The sequence below is a fragment of the Amia ocellicauda genome, chromosome 12 (genome assembly GCF_036373705.1).
Source record: "Amia ocellicauda isolate fAmiCal2 chromosome 12, fAmiCal2.hap1, whole genome shotgun sequence".
In the NCBI taxonomy this organism is placed as follows: Eukaryota; Metazoa; Chordata; class Actinopteri; order Amiiformes; family Amiidae; genus Amia; species Amia ocellicauda.
The window spans coordinates 4,440,447-4,465,411 of NC_089861.1; the positions used below are offsets into that span (position 1 = coordinate 4,440,447).

The window sequence follows — 24,965 nt, forward strand, 5'->3', positions numbered from 1 at the left end:
TTGTCATGGCCTCTCTATCAAAGCAACCTAAATACTGATAATGATGAAATAAGGAATGAAACGGATTCAGACTTTATTAGGACAGTCAATACAGAAAATGCTTCATAAATAAATGCAGGAAAAAAGTCTTGAAAATTTTTAACAGAACTATTTGAAACTTAGTCATGCTGCATTACATTTCTGGCATTCGAGACTGCAGACTGTTAATACTGTACTTAATTTTAACTGATCTGGATGTCATTCTCTGCCACATGTATAATTACCACAGATCACAGCTGCTTTATCGACGAGATCTGCAATCCCAATGAGGCTCATTATCAAAGAGCACTAAGTGAAATCATTCCTTGAGAATTAGAGTTTGTAATTAACTCAAAATATTTGTACATCCCTAATACATTTGCGTCTCTGGAAATGCACAGCAAACCCCTCGTCTGGAATGCAAAAGTGAATCGCAGTGACACAACTTGAGTATCAAAATGTGGTTCTGCGTTTTGTTTCCTTTCCTCTTCATGTTGAGGAAAAGATATGTAGTCTGCCCACACAATTCATTTAACCTTTGAACTGATCTTGTGAGAAGATAAATGACTTCTCCGCCTGATAGAAAAATACTGTAAATGTTACTTATCATGACTGTAAACCGTTACAAGAATTGTGAGGCCCCGATGCATTATTGTTAGCTGGGGTTGTCCCTCCTTTGAACGTCGCTAACTAGAGGGAAGACAATGACTTTCTGATCTTCATGCTGCCTGTTTGTGTTGTCTGGAGGGGGCTGTAAGCCGTGGACCCCCAGAGATTTATTTTCTCCTATAACAGTCTTTCATCCAATAGGAGCTTTTGTTTTCCTCTCCTCCAAGCCTCATGGTTTACTTTAACATGTTGTATATTGTTCTTTTAATCTTGGAAGCACTCTTTGGCAACCTTGCAAAGGGCGCAATACTAAATAAAAATTGATTGATTGATTTTAGTGGCTTCTCCAGAGGTTAAACACCACAAGAACAACAAAAAAAAGACAATCCTGCAAAAGCCAATACTAAACCATAGTCCATTCGGCAGCTCATTCTATCATTTCACCGTTTCATTAATTTCATAAAGGTCACTGTTAATGAATGGCTTTTAATTAGTGTCTGAATGCTTTTATATATTAAGTCTCTTCTTTCTCAACCCCCTCGGGAGTAGCATATGTAGCATTGTGCTGGTGTCAGTGCAAGCCAGACTGAATGGCCTTGAGGTTTATAGTAAATAAGAAACCAACATGAGGTACTCTGAAATGGCTGTTTTGTAACATACGATGGTAAAGGCTGAGCTTTAAAGAAAAGCATGAAGTAAAAAGAAGGGAATTTGTTTTGTCATTGCAGTAATGGATTTGTGAGAGCACATTTGGGTAAATGGCAGATAAGAGTGTATTCAGTTTTTCTATTGCTGTTATTAAATGTATGACTTGTTGCACATCTAATTATGTTTAGTGTCAGTCTCCTGTTTCTGTATAATATTTGTATTTGACATGCTTGGTAACTGTAGAGGTGTATATATAACCAAAAATACTGGAAGCGACCACAGGACGGTTCAAGGCAGAATTCATTTCAATATCAATGCAGAAAGGAAACTGATGAAGAAACCGTCAAGCGGAGTCCAAATTAAAATTGAAGGATCGATTTAGTGAACTTTATGACAAACAAGAAGACCTAGATGCATCACAGTTGTGCAATAAAATAACAAGTGACACCATAGAAAATGCAAGGGAATAAATACATCAATACATCACAAGACGTTAAAAAGATCTCACAAGAATCAAGAGCACTTGTGAAGAAAACGTATAAGAAAAACCCGCTGCCCTCTGCATTAGTTTACCTTTCAGAATGACAATGACCAGAAGCACACTGACAAAACTACACTGGAGGCTACACTACACTACACAGCTACACTACGCTGAAATGTGTTAATCAGAGAGTGCCTTATTCAGGGCTGATTTTCGGATTTATAATTCTCATTTCCACTGAAACAAACCAGTACAACCATGGAAAATAATAAAACAAACGTTTTTTTGTTTTTTTTTAAGATTTTCAAAATGTATTTTAAGGTAATACATTGATTTGTATAACAATAAAAAAAAATCAGAAATTGAAGCTCAAGCATTGTTTTAATAACAATTCCACTAATGTATTTGCAGCAGACATCAGCTCATTAGATTATAAAGGGAACAAACACATACTGTCACATGTCATGGGTGTTACAATTCAAGCTGTGTGCTAAATGGAAGACTTTTGTCACCTGGAGAGCCAAACACACTTTGAAAAAACACATGCTGCTCTTTAGGTTTGTGAAGGTGAAGGCTGGAATGATTGAGGGAAGTGCACAAAAAATGTGCACTGTACCCAGCAATTGATGACAGGTTAAAAAAAGTTGGAAAAACACCAGCAAATTGCTCAGAAAAAATAAGGAGGGGAACAAAAATCTAAACCTCAGAAACAGGTTAAGAGAGGTGAGGTTAAAAGAAGTTGGTGACTCATCACAACTTGATTACAGTAGAGCTCAGTGTCACGAGAAGAGAGCCAACTCTTCTTGCAGTGAAAAAATGTCTTAGAAAGTCTGGTTTAAATGATTTTCCAGCTGTGAAAAAATAACACTCGGGGTGACAAATAAAATTTAAAAGGCTCCATTGGGTAAAATTACTTGGAAAAGTGGTCCACTGAAAACTATAATAGGTTGTTGAATCAAAATGAGCTCACTTCACTTCAAATGTAGTCTTTGTTCGCAGACAAGTTTGGGAAAGCGAGATATCTCCACGTGTTACAAAGATTTGATTGCAGTGGGTGGTGACACAGTGGTTTTGGGACCAAATCAAACTGCAGAATTGTGCAGCCTTTAACGAGGGAGAAGAAAACCATCAGAGAATTGTACATAATGTGAAATACCCTGTGGCATCTAGAGGTGAAGATCCTGCCATAGGTTAATCATTCCTGTTTTCTTTCTCAAACGAGGTGGCAACCTGCAGTCCAACTGACCTGGTAATGCTTTTTAAATCTTCACTCACTTAGGGACCTAGGAAACTGCTTCAACTGGCCAAATGAATAATGTCTCTGGGTACATTTGTATTACGTGGGAGGTTGTTGAAAGCGTAGTCCGCTAAAGGGCGCAGCTACTCTTTTAAAAATGTGGTACCCCTCAAACCACTTGCAAATAGCAGCCTGGTGTTTTCATATGTTTTTATGTATCTCATAGTATATATGTATATGTATATGTATATGTATACTAGTAGTAAACTTAAAAGTATTTCAGTATTGTGAGACTTGGGTAACACTTTATAATAAGGTACTGCATATTAATGTGCTATTAATTATATATAATCATGTAGTGATTAATAGATACTTTATAAAGCATTAGTAATGTATTATAAATTAGTTATTACTCAGTTATAGCAATGTATGGAATGGCCTCAAATTCCAACAGGTAGCTAAAACTATGCCTCTTATAAATCATTTATAATCAAAAAGTGTAAAATATTGTATTAGGAATGTGTCAAAGCAGTAGTGAAGTTTGCTTTATAACCTGTTCATAAATGTTTTGAAAGAGGGACACTTTTGTGGTCTGCTATAACTAATTCATAATGTGTTAGTAATAAAGTATATATTAAACCTTTATAAATCATTCATAACGCATTAACAAGCAGCACCTTATTAAAAAGTGTAACCAAGAGTTGTTTGAGAGAAGTCAATATTAGCAGCTTTGCATCCAAAACACAAAGCGGCAAATATTTTTAATGCAATGTAGAGGCATGTAAAACATCTCCCAGTGTCCTCTTTATCCGAGCAGACCTCCAAACTTCTGGTGGCGTTGAGGCCGAATAAGCCTTGTGTGGAGATTAATATTCAGAACAGGAACTCCGACGAGTGTCCTGTAATATTTAAACATGTCTGTTCTTAAGCATCTGAATAGTTTTTAAAAACGATTCAAATGAAGACTCTATTCAAACAAACATGCACCTGTGTAAATAAGCAATTCCTAATTATCATTAATTGAAAATGGACCAGTTTAAATGGATTAGACCATAAAAACAGCTGAATTACCCCCAACTTGGAAGCAGTCCAGATTTTTCATATCTTGTCACATATTTTAATATTAATAGATTCTAAAGGGATGCAGATTACATAGAGATCCAATCAAGGCTCAGAGAAAATGCAAATGCAGTCACACATGGCAGAAAACAAATGCAATGTACAATGTGATTGATGTCTGGCCACCCAACAATAACAACCACAATCACAAAACCGAGTGCTTAGCTACAAGATTTGGAACAGTCTTACTAGGATTTTGTGACAATACATCAATAGGGTAATAACTGAAGCTGTTAAATGAGTGTTGAGTGATACCTCTTGATGTCTATAGGGGATGTGTTAATGTACAGCCCCACCTCACCACCTCATGAGTATTTATTATTATTGAGTTCCTTACACCTTCCAACAGGACTGCGCTTTCTGTGAAAGGTGTATCTGAGTATTCCAGGCCTGTTTGTAAATCACAACACAGCTCCTATAATGTGGTCTCTTCTTGGACAGTAGAGAAACAGGACTGCATTGTTTTGAACATATATTATTATTGAGTTTACTACAGATTGGCTTTACAAGAAATATGTGGGCAGAATCTGATCAGGAGATGCTGTTGTTTGATTGTGATAATTAGGGCCCTGTGTTTTACGTGAACTGCATTTCTTTGGATGCACTTCATTCCTCCCCACGCAAGGTGTTCATGTGATCTGCTTAATTAAACCACGTATTGATTAATTCCTTTAATTATCTAAATTATTCATTCTATTAACGCACATTGGTGCATTGATTAAGTGGCAGCAGCTACAGACATGTAAGTAAAGACACTTTCACCTTCTTATTTTTAGTCCACGATTACAATCTACTAATATACTAAGGACCATGTCTCTCAAAGATTTACATTTTCCTGTGAAATGATGCAATGAAGGAGCCAATTTGTGATAATGAGCTGCATATTGATTTCTTTCTAGCAGCCGCATTTTTTGTTAACATTTGCTTGATTCTTAAAAAGCCTTCTTTTTGCAAGAATAATCTTTGAGAGGGGGGGGGGGGGGGCAGAGAGAACGCAGTGGAAGGAAAAATAATTTAAATATGAGTTCTCAGCATTTAACAACAGGATTCCATCCCCTCTGGCGTGGAAGCCTAAAAATATATATGATCTTTATTTCACTGTTAACCGGGTGTTTATTTAAAGTAAAAGTCATGCAGTGGTTTCGCTAAATATGCCTTTGCCACCAGCAAGGTGAGTGTCTTCCTCTCTCTGAAGTTGCTCACAGGATTTATATCTACCAGAGATCTGCCTCCTACTGTCACACAGCAGATGTCAAACAAAACCTGCTTTTGCCTTTTACTGCTATCTACCTGTGTGAACTATTCCCTCTGAACGCCAGGGGCTCCTTTTCTCCCTCTCTCTTACTCAGTGTGTTGGCTATTATAATCAGAATCCTTTTAATTAAGGCAAGTAAATAACAGTTGTGGCTTTTTATCATATAAGATACGGCTAAATCCGCAAAAAGAAGATTCTTTGAACTATGGCAAATTAATCGGAAAGGATGACTTCAATAGCAGCACCTTGCCTTTTTTATTTTCTGCTATTCGACGCCGGGGAATCGAGTTCTACTCACTAAAACATGATTACATTACCATTTCATGCCTGAAAATGACTGGAGGCTCGATGGTATGTTGGGGAGACATATTGTGGGTCCCTGAACGTCAACAGACCGTTCTTACTGAAAGAAGAAAGATCAAATAACCGTGATGTATGATGCCATAGAGCATTAGGAGTTAGTATTGTAGTTAATATTGTTAGAGTGTTAGGGTTTCCATTTAAGGAGTCAATGTGAAGTTAATGTCTAAGAATTGCAGATGGGGGTTTGGATTGGTCTTTGATTTTGGCTGAGCTAGGCTTAGGTTTATAGATTTCATTATATACAGGCATGGCCTAGCATTACCTTTATATTAAAAGTATGCTTGTGTGTAATGTAATGAGTTCAGGTATTGCTTAGACGTGCCGATTCTCTATGAAAGTCTGAAAATTGCTCCAGTCCTGACTTTAAGTATTAAATCTAGAGCTTGAACTGAAAACAAATCAACTTAAGCAACCCAAATAAAATATTTTTAACTTGCATTAACTAATTCATTCAATCAATAGTCATGCCTTCCCTCATTTGTGCATCTGCCTGGCCCCCCCTTTCTCCGCTCTTGCCCCTGAGTGGAGGAAAGTGTCGCCCATGAGCATATGATCTGTACATTGTGTTTCACACGTTTCGACGCCTCTCTAAGACACCATCTGTTGGGAGTATTTACAATTAGAACTGACATGAAGTGACCCACACGTGTGGACATTACCCTTTATGATGATGATGATGTAGTAAAGCAGGACTTACTTAAAAGTTACTCAACAGATGACCGTATATTGGAGCAGCTTGTCAAGTTTACGCCACTACGGTAAATCGAAAGCTGCTTGTGGAAACCATCAAGCACAGTCTCATCAGCCAACTCCATCTGACTAACTGTAATGAGCTCATCGCTTCTTAAATGGGATTTGTTTAATTACTGAATACAAATTGCCATTTTGGCAAATGAAGCATCGCACAGGTTCTCACTGAAGGTGTCCAACAGGATGTAAATGCTTATAATTAAACTCCATGCTGTTATAGGTAACTCTGCATGTGCTGCGTGACAAAGTAGTGTGGAGATATTAACTACTGACCATAGACCTGTAATCAACACACGAGTGCAGGGTTCAACATAGATAATAAAGGTTTGGCATATACAGTCCATAATACATGACATAATAGACTTAAAACTTTCCAAACCACAGTGAACCTACCTGTGTACGTCCACTAAAACACAAATATCAATCTTTACTAAATTCTCAGTTTCTATGTATGTGTGGAGTCTGTGATGTATTTGACTTTGCCTTGTGGAGCCTTATTGCCCGTATTGACCACATGAGGTGTGACTAAAATAATGAGGCTGATCTGCATGTGAGGCACGTGGAATTGGAGGAGGGTGAGCATAGCAGGGCCGTGTTGGAATCCATTAAACTTGCATCAGCAGGACGTTTGAGAATAGAAGGTGGCCGCGGTGAATAGAAGTGCGTGTCTCGTGGAAAACATGACACACCTACTACATTTTATCACTGAACACTACCTAAGTGTTCTGTATCACCTTTATTCTGGCATCTCTTTGAATTTAATGACATTTTAACCCATTTACCTTTATAACTGAGTTTTACCTTCTGTGTTTCTTCCATACGGTAAACACGCTCCACATTCTCACTCCGTCTCACTTGGGAGAGGTTGGCAGTGCTTCTGAAACGTTGTGCGTCGAGGTCCAAGAATCAAAGCAAGAAAGAAAAAAGGGAAATTGAGATCACATTACGATTTCCTTTTCCTTGTTTCCCTCCTAGGGTTCTTGTTTAAACTCTTAATATGAGATTGCAATCCATTACAAAACCAACTGCCACGCACTCTCTTTCCAATTGTGTGCTCAAGCATCCTTTACACTAAATAATGCATGATCAAAAGCCGTGGAAGACTAACGATGATTATTCAGTAATTTGAATGAGATAAAACCAAAAGTAATCTTGCATGCTTATCGTAGCAGAAATATGTTATGATCTGTCTGTTTCCAAAATGAACCCGGCTTTCTTTTAGCAACATCACATTTTAATTTACCAATTCACAACGTGGACTTTAATTAATATAGAAACTGTGGGGTAATATAGTGTCCTCCCGAATGCATGCCTTGATTGAAATAAACCCTGCAGTGTTATATTCTATCATAAGTCATTCAACATTGCAGTTTATTAAAGTCAGTTTATGACTGAAAGTATGAGAAGGTTATTAAAGTCAAGTCTTAAGTGATTAACCCTGGTAGTGGCATCTTTTAAGTCTGAATCATACAGATATACTTATGTACTGAGCAAATGTTCAACATGAGAGAGGAGCCATATGAAAACATGTTCCTGGTTCGAAAAAAGACATCTAACTTCGCCAGCTATGAAGTATCAGAAATGTCACCTTTTCATTAACCCGTAGCTAACGTCTGCCAATAAATGCACTGGGTTAAATGTGCGGTGCAGTTTATTTTAATGTAGTTAATGTTCCGACTGACACATTGTTAAAGTAGTAGAACAGAAACAATTATATGTCTGTCATTTGAGTCTACCATTATAGTGTTGCTAAGTATCTATGCAATTGAATGACTCTGTGCACTTCTTTACATTATTAAGTGTCTGGTTCATGTCTGATGTTGAATATCTGAATCATTCAGTTAAGTTATAGATTGTGGATGACTTGTTTTTCCTTTTTTCTGATCAAAGTCTGATCAAATGAACAACACATTTTTGTTTTCAGGAATTATTTCTCAGCCGTTTCCCTCACCCTAAAGTTCGACAGCGTACGACTGACCTGTCAGTGTATCCAATATTTGACTCGGTAGCGATCCGAAAGGGCTCGGCGCACCAGTGTGGATTGGTGCCTGCTGCGGCCTGATTGTGTTTTGTCTTCCTGTCCCTGTAGTTGCAAGCAGAAGCTGTACTTGGAAAAACTGCCGAACACCAGCATCATCATTCCCTTCCATAATGAAGGATGGTCCTCTCTGCTGAGAACAGTGCACAGTATTTCCCACCGAACCCCCGATCACCTCATCGCAGAAATCATTCTCGTGGATGACTTTAGCGACCGGGGTAGGTACTGCTGCTTTAGCTGGATTTGGTTCCGATTGATCTCGGTCCTTGGGACGTTGCTGTGCTTTTCTCCCCCCTCTTCTTTTTCAAACGTCCATTTTTCACCTTTATTAGCTTCTTCTCTCTGTCTCCTTGGGGTGTTAGAAGCAGTTTGTCTCTTGCTTGCTTCCTTATACATAACTGGGTTACACTTAAGGTGCTGCTTATTAATGTGTTATTAATGATTTATAAATTAATATATGATTGATAGATACTTTATAAACCGTGAATAATGTATTATAAACTAGTTATAATAGTTATAGCACTTCTTCAGTTTTTAATGATTATTTTGTTTTTATGGTAGGAACACTTTTTAGCTACCTGTTCAACTGTGGCCATTCTATAACCGTTATAACTATTTTGCAATGTAGTATTCTTTATAAAGTATCTATTAATCATATATTAAACATTTATAAATTATGAATAACACATTGATCAGTTAACCTCTATGCATTGCCAGGGTGCTGACCTGCAAGTTTCCAGGAAGCAAAACAGTCCTGGAACTTACATTAAAAATAAATAAATATTTGATTTGTTGTTAACTATTCGCGCAAGAACATTAGTGTTACTCATTAGTTAGCTTCAAGTCTAGTTAGTCTGTTGACTATCTTGATTTCAAAAGCAATGTGGAAAGGATAATTTTGTTGTGTCACACTTGTTGTATTACTATATAGGAGTAGTGTGTTTTTAAAATAGTAGTATTGAACTTGTGCATCTCTCATAAATACACAGACACCCAGTTTGGGAAAGAACTTGTTTATTCTTGCGTAGTACTCACACAAAAACAGTTATTCCACCGAATTACGCAGACTGAAGTGATTGACAAACTGGAGGAAAGGTGTATTGATTAATCGGTGCTGTGGGTAGACATGGGTGATTCATCTGGAGAGAGAGAGAGAGGGAGAGAAACCTGATGAATCCGTTTCCCTTATTTCTTCTCACAGTGCTGATAAAATTGAAGAACAGCTGTATAGATTTAAGTGTCAGTCAACTGTCATTCTCTACCCTCCCTGGAAACACTATTGATAATGTGTAGCTCTGTCCCAGGACACCTTATATAAGAGTGGAACGAGGGACAGAGTCCATGCTGTGTGATGTTGTTCTCTCTGGTGGGGTGTGAAGTTTGGGTCACTGGACTGAGACAACTGGGGGGTTGTGGAGGAAGTGTCTGTGTGTCAATTTAAATAGTTGGCAAACATTTCACAACACCGGCACACTAGCCACCATTTAATTTAATGCAGATATAAATAGCCAGTGGCTTGATAACAGATGGGCAGAAAGCTTTAGATCCGAGGTGCATTGTACTTTATCTGATGGCACAGTCGGCAGTGGGACAGATAAGAATCATACTAAAAAAATCATATTCGTTTTTTTTGTAATAAAATGTCTGTATTGTGTTCTTTTTCTGTGAAATTAATGAGAAAACACAAACATATGTAAATATATCCAAAAATAGGCAATAATTTAATTCAAAACTTTAACACATCTCATTTTATGGATATCTTAAAAAAACATAACAGTATTTGAATGGTAAAGTTTACATCAGTCACCAGAAAGTCAAATAAACAAACCTGCATATTCACTTCTTACAAGCTGTGCACAATGACTCCTCTGAATTGTTCCATGAACTCTTGAACACCTACAGTTATTCAAAGTGCTTCAATATGATATATTTGTATTCCATCACTGGCGTCACTGGAGAATATTAGCTTTTCAGTCAAATTCAAAGAACTTACTACTAGAATAATAGATCTACATCAAATCATTTTTGATACCAGAGCCCCGAAAGCACCAAGGGTTATGTGTTTTCCGCACAGACTACAGATTGTATTAGTGAACCATTAACTTCACAGGTGAAAATTAAATTGCTCTGTCCATACGCTGCCTCAGTCGCCCTCATTCTCTTGGACTGGTATCTGTTGTCTAAAACACAGCGTGTTCTTGCCAGCTGGGCATTTTGCAGGCAAGGGATTTTTTTTTTCTTTTTCCAAAACAGATTTTTATCCTGGAGGTGGAATGACAAAAAATAAAAAATAAATAAATTAGTTCCTTTGAAATTATATGATGAAAAATGGACCAGAGCTTGTGTCTGCTTTTTATCATATCAATTTGAATTCATTGAGGAATTCGGATTTCGGCACAGTAGCTTTGGTTTAAGGAAATGTGTATGACCTCATAATGTTAAGAAACTAATTTGGATGCATCCTAGATCTCTCTAATAAAGCCCAAGTTAGAACACAGTTTGAATTTGTATATCTCTGATTTCCCTTTGGCCCAATCTGTTCATTTATTAATTTTTGTTACTGAGTTTTTTGTTTGTTTGTTTGTTTTTTATTAACTATTCCACACAATTAAGTGGTTGAAGGAAGACAATGCCTTATTGATCACAACGCTGTGATTTTCTTGATCGTTAGTTTTTATTATCATTTTCTTTGATTTAGTTAGCCAGGAAAATTATCAAATGCTGATCTATACATGAATTGGCTCTGATAAGTTGAATATGCTTAAACAGTTGGGGGGATGATGCACTATTTGTAGGAGTTCTGCTGCTTGAAACTGTGTATTATGTCAATTCTATTCTAATTTTGACTGTATTGTTAATAATAATATATGTGTATTTCTCCCTCGTGGAGTTCTTTACCAGAATCAACTTTGTTGCATTCTCCAACACCTCAGCTGTAAATCTTGAGCTGTTGAGGTCTTCAGTGCTGCCTGGTGGGAACATTTTCTCCCCCTTGTTCTCCGGTTTTGCAGTTTTGTTTAAGGAATCGCAGACGTCAATAGCTGTTTGGATGTTAATAACATTAAAAGAGGTTATAGCTCCTGAATCTGCCTCATTTGTCATTCAGATGTGCCTTTTCTTTTAGGAACACGGTTGCTTAGTTTCCCATTTTTTTGTCTGTAGTTAATCCAAGCATGCTGCCAATAAAGTTGCATTTTGATAATTAAATTGATAGAAGATAAAGCAGATGTAGTGATGAGCAATCAGTATGCTTGTCCATCTGTCTGTGTCTAAAGCTAGCAGTAAATTAAAACTGGTCAGTTTTGTCAGGTGTAATACAATTTGAAGGGCATAAATGACCGATAGAATACTTTAACTCTGTAATGACTTTTCATTTCTATTAATTTCGTTTGAATTTTATTAATGCTCATTGTTCAAGAAACAGATGATTATCGGCAAAATATTTTATCCACCGCCTGTGTACATTTATTTCTGTCACATTACACAAATAAATTATACAATGTCCGGGTACTTTGCTGGGAGTCATCATTCAGTAGGAACTTTGACAGAATTTATTAACTCAGTTGGGACTCTTCAGACAGATCATGTTTCTTAAGATGCCCGTAAATGAAGGATGCACTAGTAACAGAACACAGACCGATTTGTTTGCTCAAATTTGTTTGTCAGTGCTGGACCGAAAAAAACGTCAATTCTTTATGAAAAGTCGATTGAGTTACAGACTAGAGAGACGCACCTCGGTATTGAAAGCTGAAGTTTGGGATTCATTTCCCCTACTTTAACAAGGAATTTGGTTACAGTGCTTCGTCGTTGACTATTGTTCTAAATAATTGTTCTCTGATAAACTTTTTTGTGTTATTTTCTTTCCTGTACAGCTGCTACGACGCGCTTGAATAAATGGAACAGGCCACGGGTCTGATTTCCTTGAGATTGTGTTAGCCTGGAGATTGTGTCAGATACGCAATTACACTGAAGCCCCATAGTCTCTGATGTCTGTTGCACACAGCTCGGCGAACAGTACTTTGCACTCAGCCACTGTGACATGCCATTACTTGACACTGTCGTTTTCGCAGTCTCCAGCTGACTCCCTGTAGCATTAAGGAAGGCTTTAAATGAACCTTAAAGAATTCTACTTTCGGCTCTCCTTCACGGTGACATTTTAAGAGGCACAAAGGAGTCCGCTAAAGCATTGCGGTTGCCCAGTACATTTATTAGGTGTGTGAGAGAGATTCAAAGGTTGCTTCCCGAGATAGTTAGTGGCAGCAGGAAGTCTTCTTCTGCCCTCGGGGACCGGCACAGAAGGTGACCTCTCGGAGAGCCACACAAAAATATGCTGCATCAGTAGTAACGCTTTTTCTGCCTCGGCTCTTCACAGTGGTGGAGGCTTTCTTTTAACTCCCTGGCATTGCGGGACTCCTATAAAGCTGATCAGATTTTTATGTACTTGTCCTTTTAGAGATGCGCAGGACTCTTTTTATTAACACTGTGAGGGTTTACCGTAGTATGCCTCGGTAAAAAATGACTAACGATGTAGGAAAGCGAATTGAAATAGTCTGAAAGCTACTGTGGTAGTGATCATCCAGCAGTTGATTGATCTAGGCTGATGATGAGATGTATATATTGTGTGACATCTAAATAGTTTGCAATGTGCTGATTTTTCCCACAATGCTTCCTTGATAACATTTTTTCTCTCTAGTATGTTTTATTGTGCTTGTGTTCCTCTTCTCCGTTTTTAATTTCCCCGGCATCCAGCAGACTATTTTGTCATTCACTCAAGCAGCCACGCTGTGCCTTTGATGCGTCTGATGGCGTATTTGTGATTCTGCCGAGGCCTAGGGAATTGTCCATAATGACTAATTGCCCTGAAATTGGAGCTCATCCTTCTGTGAAACTCCCAGATCTGAAACGCAACGATCGGCACGGACCACCCTGGATCCCCCGGAATGTAAAAGCGGAGCGTATCAATTGAAATATGCAAATCAATAATGCAAAGTAAACATCAGAGCTCGGCAGCAGAGTCTGTGGACGCGTCTGCATCCACCACAGGTCAATTCCCTGATCGGTGTCATGCAGAACCACGCCTCTTGAAAAGCAAATGTTGGTTTAGGAGAAATGTTGATGAAGACCAAAAGCAATACATTACATCATCTTGGTAAATAAATGCTTAAATAAAGTAAATAACAATAATAATACAGGTTAGAACTAGCACAGGGGGATTGCAGGTCTGGATATCACAGCACCCTTCTTGGCTATTTAATCAAAGCTGCAAAGGGGAAGCAGACGTGCTTTGCCAGTGTGTCTTCTGAATCAGGCAGTGAGAGCCAGTTACATCGGATGTCATTGAGGCTAAAACGGAGGCTGGAAGCCGCAAGAGGTCTCCTTGAGAGGCTACACAGATGCACTTAAAACTGTTTACCCACCTGCTGAGCGTAAACCGCAGACATGAACTTGATAGCGGTTATTTTAAAGTAGAAAAAAGACGTATCTGACAATAAATAAAAATACACGCAGTGGCTGCTTTATGTAACCAAATCTGTTGTTTACCATGAACATGCATATCATGAATGCATTATTAATGGTCTAGTTTTTGTTTGTTGTTTGTATCGAAGTGTATACATAATATAAGGCGAAAATGAATACAAATAAAACAAACAGAATATACATGAGACTCCTTTATAATAAGAATATGGCATATGCAGCCATAAGCATCTTGTCCTGTAAATATCATCCAGACATCTCCATATGCTTCACCTAAATTACCTACGTGAGGTTCATGTAAATGGGAAGATTAAGAATCCATTATAGCACTTTTATATATAAATACATTCTTATATACTACGCCCCGGTGAGTGTGACAGCGTGCACAAGGTCAAAAAAACTAATAAACGAAAAAAACATTTTATTTATTTTGATATTTATTTGCAATAAAATATTCCATCAGTCCTGCCATGCTTGAAAAGGACAGTGGTTTTGGCTTATTGGCGTTGGGAATGTAAGTGCGCAGCGCTCTTTGACAAGGTGTACAAGTAACTTATAGTCATCAAAACCAAGACAAACGGCATAGAAATCATTCCTGGCCACGCTGAACCTGCAAACATTTTATACATCTATAAAAATAAAATAGTAACAGATTAAAAAAGCTCTCTCTCCCTCTCTCCCTCTCTCTCTCCATATCTCCCTGTCTCTCTCTCTCCCTCTCTCCATATCTCCCTCTCTCTAGAAAAATAAAATGGTAACAGCTTAAAAAATCTCTCTCTCTCTTTCTCTGTCTCTCTCTCTCTCTCTGTCTCTCTCCATGTCTCTCCCTCTCTCCATACCTCTCTCTCTCTCTGTAAGCCCCCTAATCACTCTGTTATTAAGGACAGGGTAATTGTCCGATCCTCCTACCTTCTACAGAGACGATGTTGTGGGCGCCATGTGAGGGTTTTTGTCTTTTCTTATTACAGCATCATAACACGGTGGCTCTATCAAAGCAGACTATACACTTTGTCAGGAAATGTTCCCCAAAATACCCTGCAGCATTCAGAGTACAGCACTAGGCCCTGGGTCTTTAACCCAGTCTAATAAATGGAGATCCAACCTCATTAAATGAACTAATTCCTGAATTGACCAGACTCGAGCCACAGATAAGAGTTGTATTGCTTCTGCAGTGTTTATGATCAGTATTTGTTATGCATTCATTCATTTATGCATTTGCTCTTTTGAGAAAGTCAAACATACATCTGAGTGCGAGTTGCAAGTAGCATGCTAAAACTCATTAAAGATACTAGGGTCGTCTCAGCAATAAATACAATCAGAGTGATTGAAAAATCTATAATGTAATGAGTTGTACCTTGCAGAAGGCATCTCATTTGGCCTGAGCACACTAGACTGGAGATTTGCTTTTAGCAACTAAAATCAATTCTTGTACTTCAAACCAAAGTGTTCCTTACACTCTTATAGTGGTGGATTTTATGACTTTATAGCAACAACCACAGCTTAATGCAGTTATTGCATTCAAGATACAAATAATCTCCAACCAAACAAAGACAAACTTAATGTTCAGTCAGTTTTAAGGACAGTTCCTCATTAAGTGTGTATATGTACATATTTTTGTGAGAGTGTACGTGTATGTGCTAATACTATTTGTAACCATGTCTATCTATCTATCTATCTATCCATCTATCTATCTATCAAGTTGATTTGTTCTGTTTTTTTAGTTTATTAGAAGTAGTAAGACTACTAGATTAGGTTTAATATTGATATAGGTCTAATATTGGTAACCACATGCTAATCTGTTAGACATAATTTATATCCTAAATCAGCAACTTTGGCTTCTTTAATATCTAACATATGATTAATAACCTACTTGTAATACTTAATTCTAGATATAATTGTGTCATAAATCACACCACAATAATGCAGCCCATTTCCATGAAGGAACTGCCAAAGCATCTTACCCTAACAGACTCCTGGGATTTGAAGCTAAGATTAAGTTGCTTGTAAAGTACGGGGCTAGATCACAATCCATGCGCATTTTTGATGAAGTGACATCAGCTGAAGCCAGTATTAAAACCCTTTAAACAATCTTTCCAGCATGCAAGGGTAATGAGAATGTCCTACCTAAGACAAAGCATGGTCCTCCGTTTTTAAATATAAACCCGTATTTTACGTTTGCATTTCCCTTCTGAAAATTGCTGCCCGAGCCAGAATCATCTTACACATTATCTATTTTTACATGACGAAAGGTAACCTTGGAATTAACATTTACTGATCAGAGATGCAGAACATAAAACACTGGGGGCATTTTCTCCTTTGAGAGAAAATGTAATACTGTTTCAGAACGTAACAATACAGATTACAAGGAAAGGAATTGTGAGAGATACGTAGAAGAACAACAACATTGTCGACAGATATATAAGAATTTGATGAGATTATTGTAATTCAGAAACGGAAGGGCTTTTCAGGGACCGGAAGCTTTGTGTTTTTGATCCTGAACGATTGGTAAGCCGATTATTATTATTTCTTTTTGACAAGGTGTGGGCTGATATTGAGCTGAGAGAATGCTGCAAACATATAGGCCAAGCCACGGATAATGCCTGTAATATGAGTGTCTTCAACTGTAAAGTACTAACTAAAATATTTAATTTCAATTTAGCTCAGCGATAAGTTGATAAAAACAACTAATCTTTGATCAAAAGAATGAAAGAAGATAAGATGCCCTTGTGTTTCTGCTGGCTTAGCAGGGCTTGAGGGAACACTACTTGTTGCCATGAATGGATTGAGATTCGATTGATTAAACAAGGTAAAAAAGACAGTGATGTACTCTTTGTCACAAGAGGCACCTTGTGACCTGCTACTATAGCCGGAGAAGTTAAAGCAAAATCAATCTGATATGTGTTTCAGCGCCTGTCGATATTTAAACAGCTTGACCTTTCTATTAAAAGTTTGCAGAGTTCTTTCAGAATAAAAGGCCATTGTGCGGACGGTGGAGATCGCCTCTGAATAAAGAGCGTGTCCGATCGAGTCTGGGTTAGAAAAGGAGTTGTCAGGCTGCGGTGAAATCCCCATGAGCATGAAAGTGTAGCACTGTCATTTTGCATGGTTAATTGGCAGTGTCACCATGCATGTGCTTTGTTTTGCCCTAGTTTGCTGTATACTATACCTCTCCATATATTGACTGTGGTTTTACCATGGTATATGACGATAAACTTGTAGAAGGGAATAACGTGATGGTGGAACAATATCAAAGTATAAGTTTGTTGCTCTGAAATATCTGACAGCACTCAAAAATATGGGGATTAAAAAACAACAAGCTCTGGAAAGAAAACCATAAAACAATACTTCACTATTTTGAAATATGTGGTGTAACCCATCATCCTGTCTGTCATTTATAAGCGTAAAACTATTTTAGGATAAAAACAGAGCTATAAAGGATTTCAAGGCAGAATATTCTGCTGCAGAATTCCAGTGCCGGCGATACTTAAGCAAACATTCATGCATTTTTAATTGTGCCAACGTCTGTAATGAAGCTAAGTAACGACACATCTGCTTTTGATTTCCCAGCATGCCTTGCTTCATAAAATAATTACAATCAATACCCTACAACAGTCAAACTAACAGAAAACATTATCCTTTTCTCCTCATTTTCAGTGTAATTGCTTATTTAAGAATGTATTTGGTTTGTGAACCAAGAAGCACTTGAAATGTATTTATATCTCTCAAAAAATGTAATCTCTTTATCATACACACACTCTCTCTCTCAATTTCTCCCTCTCTCTCTCTCTCACTGGTATCACGATATCATTATTCCAACTATTTAAAAAATCCTCATGATTTTCATAGATTTATAAATAATTATATAATTTAATAACTGACTTGATTTCCATGCTGTTAGTTTGAATTATTTTGCAGTCAATCACATCTTTGAACAATTATCTCCGGCAGAAATACAATGCGTCAAGTAAAGTTGCCATTTGGGTTCATTATGTTAACCCTAATGGGCGAATAAATTAATTCCTACGGGGGAAAGAAGACTCTTAGTACGGAGCGGATAATGACAGCCCTCTCGCTGCAGACTTATTACCATTGCAGATCAGTGAAGAAAGGTCTTCCCTGTCCTAAACCCCAAAGACATCCGTACATCACTCACAGCACATCATTCCAGGGCAAGGGAGAAGTCTAGGAAGAGATCTCTAATGAGTTTTCATCCCCCAAAAAGTTATCTATAAGCACTGTGATGATTGTGCGGCATCGATAAAGATATGTGTGTGAGCATTAAATAAAAAAACGACAAACGGTTAACAAGAGTTCGTTAGCGATGCCCTCGTTATGAAAACAGAGACATGGAAGGAGGCTTGAGTGCCTTTTTGGTTTTCTTATTGCTTATTCCAGCTTTTCTTTTTTGGAAACAATGGTTCTTATTGCAAAACTCTCCAGAATTGTATTGGTAGCAGAAGAAGAAAGTAAATAATCGAGCGGATCTATGAATTAGTGTATTTAACATTTGATTTGATTGGATTTTTTTCATCAACAAAATCCTACACCGTAATGATGTTATAATGGTAATCCTGGGGAGTAGTAATTTAAGGGCTGCAGATGTGTAGCAAATAGCATTAGATGTCATCAGTAACCACAAAAGGTCGTGTGTGATTACTTTTAATCAGAACAGTGTACTAATGAGCAGCGCAACCTCATCTCATAGTGGTGGGAAATAATTATCGGTATGTCCTAATTGACAATGCAATCAGACACGGATAAGAAAAGTTTCAAGGAGCACAATGCCAATCCAGAAAAGTTAGTCATCCGTACCTTTTCTCCACAATAAAGTAGATGTTGCTGTATCTGCAGGACGCCTACGTTTACCCCACTACCAAGTATCAACGATGGATCTGAGAATCACATTATTATTTCAAACCCAGCACTTGATAAAACGTCTGTGAGAAAAGTTAGATTTGACTTTTCAGAGTTTACGGGAAAGCAGATGGCAAACGGATACAACAAATACCAACACTACTGATAATCTGAAGTTTCTGCATTGTGGTTTCAATGCAAGATGGTCTTTACGTATACATTGTTTAGCCATATGAAAAATGAAACCGTTTTGAAGGCATTTTTAAGAAGTCTCACATCTGGAGCAGCAGATGTGCTTTGTTTCCATATTAGAAACACATATGTATTAATCTGACTAAAGAAAATACAAAACATGGTAAACTGGTTTTGAAACTGACACTGTGATTAATATTAACTGGAAATCTGTCGTTTAAACGGGAAATGTGGTCTTTGGAAATTGTCTTTCACCGAAAAATCAAATGCTTTCCTTTTTCTCTTTTCTGCTCCCAATTCCAGCTTCCTTTCTAATGAAATAATTAAAAGCCCTTCTCGATCTTTATCTGAAACTCATTCCCATTTCATTTTTCTCTCTCTCTTTCGTGTCGAAATCTGTACTTATTTATTTAGTTTTAATCTGGAAATCGATTTGTGTCCAATCTCAAGAACAGCCGACTCGACAAATTCCTTGCACCGGATATGTTATCATTTGATCTCACCGTACTTGTACGGTTCAATGAAAGGAGGCGACTGGAGTTGAATTTGTAAGAGTGAATACGAGAGAGAGAGAGATGATTGCTTCAGTTTATTTTTAAATCATATTCTCGGGGATAGAGATGTGTGAGACCAGAGGAACGTTTCATATAGAGAGGTGCAACAGCCTCATATCTTACTCGTTAATGTGGTTCAGGTTTCTGCATTTTGTGTCTTTCATTTGCCTTCTAACAATACAATCATATCCCTTTAAACACTGCTTATTATTGGAAAGCTGAAGCACATTCAGTTTTCTTTCTCTTTTTCTTCTCTGCATTAAAGTCTCAGTGCCTCGGATTCAATTAGGTTTATTATCTCAGACAGTAATCAGCCTCAGGGTTTTTAAGGGTGAGAATAGCTTTTTAGCACACTCGTTGATATAAAACAACCCTAATGATTTTGACTAAAGTTACCACAGGACCCATTCAACATTCAGGGAAATGTTCTTTCTTCTTCTGCTTAGTTGACGGCGTGGTGGAAAGACCTGTAGATGTGCAGAGGACACAAATGCAACTGCTTGTGACAGATGTTGGCATCCTGTGGAAAGAAAGGAGTGTTCGATTTGTAACATCGTAGGTGACTTTGGCTTCAGGTGAAAATCGTATTCGGCGGGAGAAAAACAATACGGGAGACGCAAGCAAAGCGCTGTGATAGATGAGACATGGAAGCCACTCACTTGACAAGACGGGTGTTGATGCGAGGGAAAGCAAAAAAACGAGGCAGCCGGGACAGGCATCGACAGCTGAGTGGCGTCCGGGTCATTGAGCCGGGGCCCTGCGGTGAAGCTCATTGGTGTGCGTGCCCTGAGGAGAAGGCAGCCGGGGCATGTGTGTTTTTCAGGGTTCGAGGCAAGATGTGTGTGTGAGACCTAGGGCTGAGGGGGTAGAGGCTTACTTGTTGAAAACAACATCGAGGAAGAGAGCCACCACTGATTCGCACCATTATGTCGTGAAGATTTTCTCCTCAAACAAGAGACGGGAGTCTTCAGTGTGAAGCCGGGTGAATTGCCGGTGATTAGCTCGACTCGGCAGCGGGTGCATCCATACGTTTCGGGATCTGCCTCGGCCTTTATGACGACTCATCAGATTAGGTTTTGTGGCTTGTGTCTGTGGGGGGTGGGGAGGCGTAGTCTGTCGAATTGTTCAAGTTTACGTGCCTGCCATAGCTAGCCGACTGTCTAATTGCCCATTCAGTCGGGAGAAGGTGAGTGATCGCTGTGCCGGTCCATCGGACACCCCCCCAGGCTGACGCATGTGTGACTATGAAGGCATCATGGTGGGGCGTGAGGAGTGTTTCTCCCCAGGGGCTGTGGAGTTCCTGTGAACTTCTCATGAGTCTCTGTATCACTGCTTCTACTGTAGTGCTCTGTCTTCCTCCTTCTCGTTGTTTAGCAGTCTTCACTGTTGTGTCTTTCCCCCCCCCTGTTTTCTGGCCTTGTTTGCGTGTCTGCCTGTGTCTGTGTGCATGTGTCTGTGTGCAACGTGTCTGTGTGTGTGCGTGTCTGTGTGTGTGTGTTATCGGGGAGGACGCAGGGGCCTGGGTTAGACCCGGTGTAGGATTGATGAACTCTTAACATTTCCTAGTGACAGAACTTAATGAATCCCTGGTTGTCAATAAATTATTAGAGCACGTCCAATACTCCTAATTGCCACAGAGTCCCTGACCGGTCTGGCAGGTGTGATTTAAACTGGCTTCAGGCGGTGAGTGAGAGAACAGACGCACTATGAAGTGGCTATGATTATGAATAATATTTCTTGGCAATAATTCACTAGACGTTTTCCATTAATATTTTAAATATAATTTGCCTTTTTATTTTAATTGAGAAAGAGAATGCAGATTTGGTGGAGTTTCAAATTATTACTGTTATTATGATTTATTCTCAGTTTGTAATTGAATGTGCCATGAGAAGTATGTTAATATATGAAGTTTACTAAACCCCCCCACCAAAACACCACTGCACAATAGAGCCTGAAAACCTGAAATACACAGAATAGGACACTGGGGTAACAATACACAACATGGCACAAGCTTTTCATAGATAAAACAATTTATATTTGTGAACCCACTGTAAGGAAGTATTGTCTACAGAATACACAAACTGCTGATAAGATATAGAAGATTGGATTATTTGTGAACATGATGCATTCAAAGATAACGGTCTCAGAGCAGGACTGTCTTGTTCCCTGCAAACTGTTGCATCCTTTCAACGACTTGTTTTGGTTCAGTTTGCCACTTGGGACATGATGTTTAATTAGCGACAGACGTCTGAAGAGAAGCTGTGGTGATGTAAGGAAATGACCCTGCAGAGCCAAACTCAGTGTTGTGGCAATATTGTAGTAATAAGAGAACTCCACACTGGGCCCAAATCATTTTCCCAGCCAGGATTGAGAGGTTCCTCCTTTTATCTAGAAATTAGTATCAGTCATTTAGAGGAACAGAGAACTGGAGGGGGAATCATCATTACCAGCTGATGTGTATTGATTCTCTACCTGAAACAGGTTCAGATAAACAGGCACCAAAAAAAGAAGCAATGAAATCCCTGGTTTGTTTCACCCCATCCCCGGTCTAATTGCTATTCCGGTTACCAGCAGATCGATTGTTCCTTGTTGAAGATTGTTCCTTGGAAGACGGATATGTTTTTTTGTAAACAACGACAACAACAAAAAAACACTGTGATGATTGCTGCCAGGCTGGAGTGCGATGGCTTGATCCAGGTGCCCTTTCTACTGGAAGGCAAAGGAAAATCTGAGATTACTGCATATTTAGAATGTGTTAAGTAATTAATTTACATGAATTTGTTATGTATACATATTTATATATGACTTATCGTTAGTGTGAATTGTTTGTGTTTGTGTTTTGTCTGTATTATACAACACAGAATGGATGTTAACCCATATGGAAAACAATGGGCCGGATTAAATCAAAACTTTGACCCACCCGCTAATAGAAAACTACAGAACTGCACTCAGTTGCGGCTTCATTTTTAGTAAGATGCCACTTTCTTCTAATCAGAAATGTAACCGCTATGATGTACAGGTTTGTAGTTTGGTATTAGCGGGTGGGTCAAAGTTTTGATTTAATCCAGCCCAATGTATGTTATATGATTTATTTTATTGTTTCGCCATGCAGATTCTGCAGGAGATTAAGGCAATCCTGAATAACGCTGTACACACATCCTTTGACATGTATATAAAAGAGACATAGAGCAGAAATAGTAATTGGAAAGAGACCAAACAATTTGTAAAGTATAAATAAAAGATAAAATACACATGAGGAAACTTTCTCATCACTGCTGTCGCGTTGGACTTTCCAAACAGGGAAACAAAGCATTGCTTTTGCTGAAAGCATCGCTCAGCTCTTCAGATCAAAGCCGATTCCTTGTAATTGAATGATCATCGCAACTGCTTTTGTAAAGCACTGAAATGAAATCTTCTGAAGGCAGCCTCAGAGGAAATGACTAGGAATTGAGACAGTCCTATATATAACAGTTCTACACACAACGAAGGCAAAAAAAAAAAAAATGTATATATATATATTTTTTTTTACTACATGTATGTTCTATATATTTGATTGTATGCATTATTTTAACTCTGTAATCATCACTGTTCATATGTAATTTGAAAGGAGTACTGCACCCAGAATTTAATACATAAATATTAGTACCAGCTGCTTCACTTATTTATTAGTATTAAGATCCTATGAAGATCATTTCTCCTTCTCTGGAGCTTGTATGTTAATGTTAAGGAAATATAAAAACATCTACTATTCCTGGAAAAACTCATTCAAGTTGCCCAATCAGGCTCTGCAGTTTTCTCAAGTGGCATGACTTTCAGGAAGCTGGTCTCCTTGCCATCGACCCGCTTTTGGAGACTTTTGTCCAAACCCTGTGGTATTTGTTCTACCACAGTACTGCCAAGCCTCTTAGAGTGAGAAAGGCATCTGCCAAATTAATTAATAATAGGGAAGTAAATATGTAAGTCAACATAGCGCCCTTCTGCTCAGTCATGTTTGTTACTCAAGTCTTCCTTGGAGTATACTAACTAGGTTTCGAAATACAGCCAACAAATCCAATGAGTTGAGGACATCAAACACACTTCTGCGATGGGTGGAAGACCGATTGCATTGGTGAAGCTTAAGAAAGTGTCCAATCGAGAGGAAGCCATTCGCCCCCTCGTGCTCGTTCGGTGTCCATTAATAACTAAGTGATCCAAGGATCCTATCCAGTCTGTTTTTGAATGTTTCCAAATTGTCTCTTCAGCCACATCGCTGGGGAGTTTGTTCAGATTGTGACGCCTCTCTGTGTGAAGAAGTGTCTCCTGTTTTCTGTCTTGAACGCCTTGAAGCCCAATTTCCATTTGTGTCCCCGGGTGCGTGTGTCCCTGCTGATCTGGAAAAGCTCCTCTGGTTTGATGTGGTCGATGCCTTTCATGATTTTGAAGACTTGAATCAAGTCCCCACATAGTCTCCTCTGTTCTAGGGTGAAAAGGTTCAGGTCCTCAGTCTCTCAGTAGGACATTCCCTTCAAACTTGGAATTAGTCATTGGAAATAAACAGAAGGTTCAAATTGGACCTGACATTGCCTCTTCAGACAATTGTTGAAAGCTTCGAAAGTGGTATATTTTGGCACACATTGCATTCATAATTGATTGTTTTCTTTTTTTAATTTGAATCTGGATGTTTTAAATCTGAATATTCATATTTTCTAGGGTCACCGAATCAAAGGCGAGGAGTGATGCTGAACAGGGGAAAAAAGAACATATCAGTTTTAGTAAATTAAACTATTTTAATGTCAATAAATCTGCATTCCAATGACAGTGTTTAGCAAGCCTATCCCTTGTAGAGGTCGGCCTAAATACTTGATCGCAATGGTACCACAGAATTCAGTAATCTGGGCCCTCGTTTGTTGACTTTAGGAGCTCTGTAATTATGTTGCCTCATTTGCCGAGCAAATCATTTGAGAACTGCACTAAATCAGGCTGATTGTGTAATGAAGAGCTAATTGCAAACAGCAGTGCTCTTGTAGTAAATTTAGCCCAGCTGCTAATGCCAGCCTGGCGAGGAAAGCAAACAATGTCTCATTAGAACGCGAAACAAAAGGCATCTATGGAACAAAGCCTGAGCAGAGCAGCGGACAGCCGCACAATAGCTTCTGATTCTGCTCAAACTGTTAATCATTTTAAAGAGAATACAGGCTTGGCTCTCTCCGTTAGATAGCGATGCAAACTGTAACTCTTCATATTCTAAAACTCCAGGAATAAAAAGAGAAATATCAAATTGCAGGGGAACATTTGGATTCCTGCGAGTTAGACAGCAGACTCACACTGTTTCCCATTCCTGTTGCGAAGAACAAGAAAAAAAATCAGACTTACGTGACTCTCGTATGCCTGCT

The 24,965-nt window shown here is 38.5% G+C and overlaps 1 protein-coding gene across 1 annotated transcript in view; it reads left to right on the plus strand.

Annotated features, from left to right (window-relative positions):
* The window catches only part of galntl6 (polypeptide N-acetylgalactosaminyltransferase like 6), a 257,597-nt gene that overhangs the window by 104,830 nt on the left and 127,802 nt on the right, over nt 1-24,965 (plus strand). Inside the window, exon 5 of the mRNA XM_066718126.1 lies at nt 8,570-8,736. Within this exon, the coding sequence (XP_066574223.1) occupies nt 8,570-8,736 (167 nt within the window). The remainder of the gene's footprint in view (nt 1-8,569; nt 8,737-24,965) is intronic.